Source organism: Lipotes vexillifer, unplaced genomic scaffold (genome assembly GCF_000442215.2).
Source record: "Lipotes vexillifer unplaced genomic scaffold, Lipotes_vexillifer_v1.1 scaffold970, whole genome shotgun sequence".
In the NCBI taxonomy this organism is placed as follows: domain Eukaryota; kingdom Metazoa; phylum Chordata; class Mammalia; order Artiodactyla; family Lipotidae; genus Lipotes; species Lipotes vexillifer.
Genome location: NW_006783115.1, coordinates 1,691,793 through 1,701,282, shown reverse-complemented (window position 1 = coordinate 1,701,282; position 9,490 = coordinate 1,691,793). Strand labels below are relative to the sequence as shown.

Here is a 9,490-nt window from a genome sequence, read left to right as displayed (position 1 = left end):
TGGGCGGGCTTCTCTCTAGTAGTGGCGTGCAGGTTTTCTCTTCTCTAGTTGTGGCGCGCAGGCTCCAGGGCGTGTGGGCTCTGTAGTTTGCGGCACGCAGGTTCTTTATTTGAGGCTTGCGAGCTCAGTAGTTGTGGCACGCGGGCTTAGTTGCCCCACAGCACGTGGGCTCTTAGTTCCCTGACCAGGGATCAAGCCTGCGTCCCCTGCATTGTAAGGCGGATCCTTTACGACTGGACCACCAGGGAAGTCCTACTCCCCACATAGTTTAGGTGTGAGTATAAATTGGTGAAAATCATTCTCAAATAAACATACAAACGTGTATGTGAAAGCATATCATCAGTGCATTATTTGTAGCAGCCAAAAAAGAAAAAAAAAACAGTAATAAGCTAAATGACCTCAGCAGGGATTAATAACATTACAGTATATCCATGAAACTGAAACCAGGTGGTCACTAAAAATTATTAGATAGGCCTATAAGTCACATAGAAGGATGTCCATCAGAGGATTGCTTTCAAAAAGAAAAAGTATTATCATATCTGCCTAGAAAGTCATGAGGAAAAGAGAAAAAAAATGGGCTGATCTCTAGGTTGCATGATTTTAGGTCATTATTACTTTCATCTTGACACATTTCTGAATTACCTGCATTTTAAAAATTATCTTTAGCATGAGCTCTTCTAAAAATAGTAGTAAAAATAATACTAGAACTCTGTAGTTGCCACCCTTCCACCCAAGGGGCCCACCCATCCTCACCTTGCCAACTACGTGATGTCAGACCCCCACTGGACTGCAGATGTGGACTTCATGCCCAGCACTGGGCCTTTACTCACTCAACAACCCCACACCTCACAACAACCCCACAAGGAGCAGATGCAATCCCATATCACAGAGCAGGGCCTGGGACTCAGAAAAGGAAAGACTACCCAAGGCCATGCCTTAATAAGTAGGAGTTACTGACTGCGAGGCTGAATTCTCGGCTGAATTCTCTCCAGCCTGTGAAGAGTAGACTAAATAACAGTAGAAACTAACACAACAGAGTAAAGCAACTATACTCCAATAATCATTAAAAAAAAAAAAAGAGCAGACTAAATAAGCAACATCTCTGTTCATTTACAATCTACCTGCAAATCCCAATGATGGGAAGAGCTTGCTCGGAATCTTGCACACAGCTCCCACAGCGCCTTTGCAGCCTCACCAACTGAGGCACTCCCTGAACAGCCTCCAAGTCAGCTCCAGGAGCAAGCCAAAAACTGCAAACCCTGCTCTAAAATCCTACTGCCCGCTTTTCCAAGAGCTGCTGAGCTCGCCCTTGGATGCCAGCCCCAGCGTCGCCAGGTCCAGGGCCACCCCAAGTCCCAGGCCCTGCGGAGACAGTGTCTTTTTCTACAGAATCCTTCTTTCCCTGTTAGAACATACCTTATCTTTATTGCTCCAGCAACGAGCATGGCAATTAAGATTCAGAACTGAGAGAAATACTTTGAATTACCCAATTACCTTTCACCCCAAACATAACAATTTAAAAATTTTTCTTCTAAACTAAAGGTGTTTTCATTCCTTCTCTGATCTTCTCTTAAAATCCGATGTGTATCACGCACTTTGCTAAGCTCTGGGCGTACAAAACTACAACAAGGTCCCTAATTCTGAAAACCTTCAGTCGAAGGAACCAGAAACAAACCAGAGAGGGGAGCAGGGAGGGGTCCAGGCTAGAAGCCTGGAGAGGCCCATGATGTTCCACGTCCTTGGGTGGCTTCGTTACAGAGTCTGCAGTACCGTGACTTTCCAAAACAGTGAACATGCCTCTTAGGAGTATAGAAAAACATACTCCAGGGCTGAATGAAAATGACCTTTGGATTATTGACCCAATTTGGCTACTTATACCACCTCTCCCCTCTGCTGGCCTGGACAACCGAGATCTGTATGCTCTCAGAGGAGTGTTTACAGATGAGTCAGCGTTGGAGCTGGCGAGGGGTGGTGGGAAGGACAGTGGACCCAGCGCCGGAGATGAAGGTCGTGTTTCGGTTCCGTCATGGGGCCCAGGGAAGTCACTTCACTCCATTTCCTCATCTATGAGGTGGGAACAAACGAGCTTAATTCTCTACCTAAGCTGCAAAGGCTGTGAAAGCAGTGAAAATGCAAAACGTGCTCGCCAATATTCAAATACAGAATAAACAGGTATGGCTGACCTCTGATATAAACTGTTTTCACAGTAAATCTACATTTTTGCCCAAGGGTTCAAATAAGCTCAAAGGAGAGGCTGGTCAGTGACAACTACCAGGAGACTGAGTTACCACAAGCAATGAGCTGGTGAAACATGCAGACGTGTCCATTACTTTCACACACAGTCTGATTTAGCACCAGTGAACACACACAGAATCTGAAAAACCTGATGCAAACTGAATAGATTTCCTGGGATCTAACATTAAAAACAACTGCCAGACAGTTCACCCTCTAAGAAAGTTGACTTAGGGGGACAAACTACTTTGGGAAGATAAGTGTAAGTAACAGGAGGGAGTTAAGGGAAATTATTCCACTGAATAGACTGCAGAAACATACAGGAAGGCAAACATGGCCCAAGGAAAAAGCTCCACTGAAATAAAAATGCTGAAAGCGAGCTATAAAGCTCGTGCTCTGCTCTGAGGGCAACCGCTGAACAACCGAAAAAGAACAAGGAAGACCTTGCCCAATACCAGGGTTAGTGAGGGGCTCTGGGAAACAACAGTGTGCAGTAATGTGACTCTGGAGAGGAAAGAGGAGCACGACATCTTGATCTGAGGACCAAATACTTTCAGCCTTGACCAGAGAGGGTTAGTGTCATATTAGAAACACAGGACGCCTCCAGCATGTGGACCAGCAGCCTGCACATCCAATGTCCAGGAAGGGTAGATGTGAGTCTCTTAGGGCACCCTGACAGAAACTTGAGTTTTGTTCTTCTTTGTAAATCACAGGGAAACCAAATGTCTGTACCTATTACATCTCCCGAAGCTGAAAGCGATAAAGGACGACCACTTACAGTCAGTTGCGAGATGTATCTCCACTGAGGAATCACCTTAAGATGGGGTTTCCATGACAGAAGAGGAGGAGGCCACCCAGCAGATGACTTTCCTGAGGCTCCCACTGTCCCACGGCTGAGAAGACCAGTCATTACAACAGGGGCAGTGGAAACAAGAACAGAACCCTCCAGGACAACAAGGCAGAATTTCTGGTTAAAACGGTGCATGCACATAGGTAAACAAGCATATCCAAATACCACTAGGAAAAAAACCTGAGAGCACATGGTGCCAGCTGCTAGAAAGTTGGCACAGGATGAGAAGGGAACAGCATCTGAGTTTCTAGACAATTTTAGATGTCAGGACACGGTGTTCCGGGCCCACTCTTGAAGATGCTGTTAAAACAAAACCAAGAACAAACCACCTCGAGAGAACGTGCATGTTCTAAGAGACCAAACATTTTATCTGGGTGAAGGGTCAATCTCATTCTTGAAACTCAAGAACACAAGAAAACAACAAGAACAATCTCCTTGAATATACTCAACTATTAAGGAATTTTCCTACAGGAAACATGAGAATTTTCCCACTACTCTAAAGAAGTCCAATAAATAACTTTACAGGGAAGGGCCCAGGGAGAACACACACAGATGCCCACACGTCCCCAAGCAGCCGCAGAGGAGAGGCGCTCAGAGCGCTGATGCCTTCACCAGGTCGCCCACAGTCTTGTCTTTCTTGAATGTAACCCGCTGGCTGGCATTTCCAACTGCTTTACGGAACAAGTCCATCTGGTAAGCCCGGGGGGCGAGTGAGGCCAAAGAGCACAACACAAGAAGTGGTCAAGGTCAAGTCTTCTCCTGAAGACCAGAGAAGGGCTTCAGGCTACAAGTTCTTCAGCAGCGCATCCTCCCAGTGGGTTGAGTCTCCCTCACCGTCACGCGGGGAAGAGCTCGGGAGGGCTCTCTCCGTAGCAGTACTTTGCTATGGGATCCCTATAGGTGTTCTCATGCTGCACGCTCTGTTGGCAAAAGGGAAGAGAAGAGCGCCGTGAGAGAGAGCAGGACGGCGTCCGGCAGACGCTCCCTGCAGGAGCCCGGGTGAGTCCATCTCCAAATGTCACCAAAAGGGTCCAGGGCACTTTCTAGAGCAAACGCAGATGCTCAGCACAGAATGCCAATGAAGGGCATGAAAATGGACATAGTGTCACCACAGGACTGTTTCTTTTATGCACACTAGTGAGTTTTTTTTAACAACCTAGCTGTGACTAGGATAACTTGAGACAAAAAATTTTCCTCAAAGTATTTTAAGTCAGATTAAGATCCAATGGGTGTTTTGCACCTGACCCCGTGCTTCAAAGGAATTCAGTCCCCAGCACTGAACCCTGCAGAGATGAAGGAGATGCACTTCAAATTGCTTTTGTCAAGTTTTATATACCTAAGGGCTGGTACACAAGCCGAATCCCACAGTACCACACAAGCTTCATCTGGCCAAGCAAAGTGTGATTTAACACAGACAATCATCCGTGGTGGCTAATTTTTCAGCAATTTGTTTTCATACAAGCAACTTGAGTTTTTGGCTAGTCTAGAATTCATTAATTAGCCTAAAACCAAGGCTAAACATCTAAATTGTAAGTATTAATCCAATTTACAGACATGCAGCCAAATCTTTTCTTTCTTGGGACACTTATAAAGGCAAATTGCCAACTGGTAAATTTCTCTTTACAATGAAAATGCAAAGTCTGAAATTTTAGCATCTTCACCCAAGTTTGGAAATAACTCCTGGGTTTCATCAGTTAAAGAAAGAAAATACTTGGCCTTTTCTAACATTTCTCAGAATGACAGTATGAATCAAAGCAAGTCATGGGTTCAGCCATCCTCCACATTTCCTTTAAAGCCCATTCAAATGGAAAAGCTCTTCCAGCAAAACAAGGACATCAGGAATTGCTTCATGTTTCAAATGCTCATTATAATCCCTGAAACATTTACCCAGTGATGCTGAATGCTCTAAGAGCAGACCAGAGACATAAAGAGTGGCATAAAACCCAAAGGCAGACTACAGAAATCTGGCAAAGGGTACAAGAGTTCCAGAGAATGACAAATGAGTCATTTAGCTCAGACGGAGCCAGGACAGTCTTGCAGACACCATGAATGGAAGCCAGAGGAAGAGCGCCCGTATGACAAACACGTCTGGTGATTTTACAAAGAGAGCTCCAACAACCGCCTGATCACAAAGGCTGAGAGCAGAGGATGCGGAATGATGGAAAGGCAAAGACGTTCAGACGCTTTCAGCAGCTGGTGCCGTGTTTAGTGCCCAAGAGCAAAGCATTTAATGACAACATGCTGAAAAGTACTGAGAGCTTGGCAACCTACAGATTTACCTGTGTATTTTTCAACACCCAGCTGCCCCATCCCCTTGAATCCTAAAATAAACAACTTTGTCCCAGAATAAATGAGTACCCACTCTAAACGAGTGGTTGCTGGAAAGCCTTAAATTTCAAAGACGGAGGAGAGAACTTCTCTCAGGAATTGGACTATTACTACTCCACCCAGACTTAAAAATAATTTTAAGCTTCCACTTAAAATACAGACAAGCTAATCAGATAGGGAAGATGCAAGTTAGTCAGACCTTGATTTGATATAGATACTTTACATCCCTAACTTGTATAAATATCATGTTCACATTCTAAATACAGTCAGCCCTCCATACCACGGGTTCCACATCCGTGGATTTAACCAACCACGGGTCAAAAGTATTAGAAAAAACTCCAAGAAGTTCCAAAAAGCAAAGCATGGTATTTACATTGTATTAGTTATTGTAAGTAATTTAGAGATGATTTAAAGGATACGGGAGGATGTAAGTAGGTAACAGGCAAATATTATGCCATTTTATATGAACATTTAGGGATTTGGGGTCCTGGAACCAATCACCCTCGGATACCAAGGGATGATGTACTATCAATCCACCAAAGCTCCACACAACGTCGTTTAAGTCTCTTCTCCATTATCACCCCACCAAAAGCCCCCAGCGCACATTTTCGAGTTTTCCTGCAGACACTGACTCCCACCAGCAAATACCCCAGCTAGAGGCATCACAGCTTCTGACCTGGGATGAGGTCCGGCATTTAGCCAAACACAATTCAAAGTGATCTTCGACTGCCATGAAGAGGTTCTGGAATGCCACAGCTGCCCGGTTGAGGAAGCGCTCCAGAAGAAGTTGCTACGGAAACAAAAGTCAGTACCTGTAACAAATTCCAAACTCAGAAGCACAAGGTAACCTTGGAAATTTCTCCTAAACTAACAGACTGCTGATACGGGGAAGAGGAGGGGAAGGAGAGAGAGAGGGGAGCTCAAGTGAGCAGGAGGGCTGATGTTTTATTCTTTAGATATCTGATTAGGAATACAATGGCCCATTCTGCCAAAGAACCACTGGAGGAACTGGGACCACCTCCTTTCCTTGTAGACAAAGGCTACCTCACAGCAGCCATTTCTGACACCGACAAGGTTCCCTTCTATTTCCAGAAGAATCTCACAAGAAGATTCTAATGCTCCTCGTGAAATGCAGGCAGAAAGAATAAAGGAGATGCAGCACAAGGAGCAACTCTCCATACCTTGCTGGGCTGCAGACAGCAGGAGACACAGTACTCATAGGCGCTGCAGCAGCCATTGGACAAGCAGCCATCACAGCAGTACTGCTTTGTGCCAGGGACGTTGACGTTACAGCAGCCATTTATCAGCAAATCTTTCCTCTCACAAACGTAACCTGAAAGTCAGAGACTAACCTGAGTATAAACCCAGCAGTTCCCCCACCTGCCCACCAGGGGCGATCACGAGGCAGCAATGAAAGTCCTGCATGCAAAGAACATAAAGATAAGAGTCTGGAGTCAGGGGCATCCTAAGGACCACAGAACCTGGAATCAGAGCGTGTCTAATCAGAGCTTGCTTCCTGCATGCAGCAGTTTGGACTCCCATTTTATAAGTAGGCTATATATATCCTAATCTACCTAAAATTACCTTTTAGTCTGCTGTCACATATTTGATGCAATCATCACATCGCCTATGTTTTCCTGTGCTAACCTATGCAAGCCAATTTTTCATCTATGCCTGGGAAAAAATGTCATTATTTTTCAAAGAAAAATCTGAAAAGAGGAAAAAACCAAGGTTTTCACTCCTGAAAGTGAGATCCTTCTAGATTTAAAACAAACAAAAAATCTCCACATATACTTTTTACATTTAAATACTTTTTAAATACTTACCATTTATTTAGTAGTTTGAAGGATTTTTAAAAATAGTAGTCACACCTAAGCTTTATAAACTGATTTAGGCTCCTTTTAAGTATACATTGCAGGGATTCAGAATTAGGGAATTCTGAATTCAGAATTCCCTCAGAATTAGGGAATGAGAGTACTCTAATACCCAAGGAAGAAAAATCCTCCCAATTCCCTCCATTCATCATCTAAACACACCCCCTCCAACCTAGTTCATTCATTCATACTCAACTTTAAGAATCTCCTCACAAAAGCTAATTTATTGTTCAGAGCTGCTAAATACACATTTCTCTATATCCTTCTGGGAGTGGGACAGAAAAATGTAAGAATAAGTCCATTAGGGACACCACGTGGCCCATGGGAAACTCCCAGGTGCAGGCCCAGGCCCACAGGTACACACACGGGCCCACGGGTGCACAGAGGTGCAGAGCAGCTGTTCCTCACATCATTCCATTCTAAATGCCCCAGCTTCTTAATCCTCAGAGAATGAGACGTCGTGAAGCATGAGGTTGTTTTCAGAAACTACTCTGGAAAACAAAGTCTGTGCCAAAGCAGGAGGCACCATTAAAATAAGAGTGGAAGGGACCAGAAGGGCCCTCACGTCACATTGGGGAAACTGAGGCCTACGAGAACCAGATCGCTGCTGCTGTGGTTTTAACTATGCCTTCTGTCTTCTAAATTAAGACAGGATGATTCTAATGCCACATTAAATGTTTCTGGGATTCTTCCTAACTATTCTTACTCACTTTCTTCATAAGGGTTATAAATTAAAAATCTGAATAAGCCAGCATGTTCCTCAAAATTCTACCCCAAATGATACAGAGCATCTTATCACATGATCTGTGTCAGAAAGATGTAAAACATTACACTTGTTGAAATGATCTTTCTGCCCTTTTCTCTTTTCCATGTTATAAGTGTTAGCATCTCAGGCCTTCTGTTTTTCCCCCAGTACAAACTGCAAGTATTTAGCTTTGAAACCAGGCGGGTCTTTCTAACTTCTGGTGAAAGTCCATCAAGATTTTTCCTTGTGCATCAGAAATGTACTCCTGCAAACATTATTTCCAATGAGGAGTCCTGTGAGATCACAACCTCAGAGAGTGCTGCTACTGACTGGGAAACCAACTTCTAACCTTTGAAAAGTCTGTAACTCTGCTGGTTGTCTTACTGAATAAGGTGTCACCCTGGCAACACTCGTGGGGGTGGCATCTGCTTGCTAAAAGGCAAAAATTCCTGCAAGTTTTCTTTATTACACTGCTTATCTCCTCTCCTGCATTCATGGAGGTAAAATAAAACCTATGGTTCTTGGATTTTTTTTGATTAGTTCTTGGAACTTAAGAAATCTGAGAGTCTTTGTCTCACTTGAATTAAGCAGAGGGAAATCATTCTTTTGCTAGCTAAGACAAAAGAAAAGGACAAACTGGCATTCATAACTAATATTAAAGTCAAGTCATAAGATTTCACACTTTCTCACTGAGTACCATACAAACAAAAGGCTGTAAGAAAAAAGCACTGAACTCCAAGTTCAGTCCTGGTCTTAGTCCTAGGTCTGCCCCTGACTGACTAGCTTGGTCATCTTATGGAAGTAACTTTCCTTCGCTAAACTTTACTGTTAAAACAAAGCAAAACAAATGTTACTTGCAATTTAATCTGCTTTTTCAATGTGATCTTAAAAACAGAGCTGGGCACTGTTGAGTCAGCAGTGCATTTTTGTGCAAAATTTTCCAGCTCTTCTAATCTACGTGGGAGGTTTTCCTAATTCCTTCCTTCAATCCCAAATAATCTCATCTGCTCTGATCCCTTTGAGATCTTTTTGTAAAAGTTTTTTTTTTTAATTATTTTGCTGGGGTTGCAAACTTTAAATATAGATATATAAAAAGCATTATAGTTTCATTTTGAAGACAGCATGTGTCTTCATTTTGCTGGGCTTCATCAGGTATCGATGAAGATTCTAATTCAAGGTTACCTGTATCAATTTCAGTATTGTGACATTCATAACCCATTTGTTCTGAGACTCTCTGAGAGCCAATTTTACTCTTCCAAACTAACCAGATTGTTGCAAACCACCAGGTGAAAAGGGAATAAACAATCTGTAAACCAATCGGGGAACTCTGACCACTGTTTGGATAGCTGACATTAAGGAAAAGTGGTACTCTCTTGGCGTGATAATGATATCCCGTTTATGGTTTGTAAAAGAGCCCCTGCCACCTTGAGCAGGTTCCTGAACCGATTGGTGCCTGTATCT

General features: G+C 43.5%; 1 protein-coding gene across 2 annotated transcripts in view; it reads right to left on the bottom strand.

Annotated features, from left to right (window-relative positions):
• Positions 1-3,012: 3,012 nt before the first annotated feature.
• SPRING1 (SREBF pathway regulator in golgi 1) overlaps positions 3,013-9,490 on the bottom strand; it is a 17,217-nt gene continuing 10,739 nt past the window's right edge. The window contains exons 3-5 of one of the 2 annotated variants that reach the window (XM_007455861.1): positions 6,592-6,743; positions 6,087-6,200; positions 3,013-4,002 (exon numbers count right to left, since the gene is read on the bottom strand). In XM_007455861.1, the coding sequence (XP_007455923.1) occupies positions 3,919-4,002; positions 6,087-6,200; positions 6,592-6,743 (350 nt within the window). In that variant the 3' untranslated portion in view covers positions 3,013-3,918. The remainder of the gene's footprint in view (positions 4,003-6,086; positions 6,201-6,591; positions 6,744-9,490) is intronic. The other variant, XM_007455862.1, reaches the window with a different exon arrangement.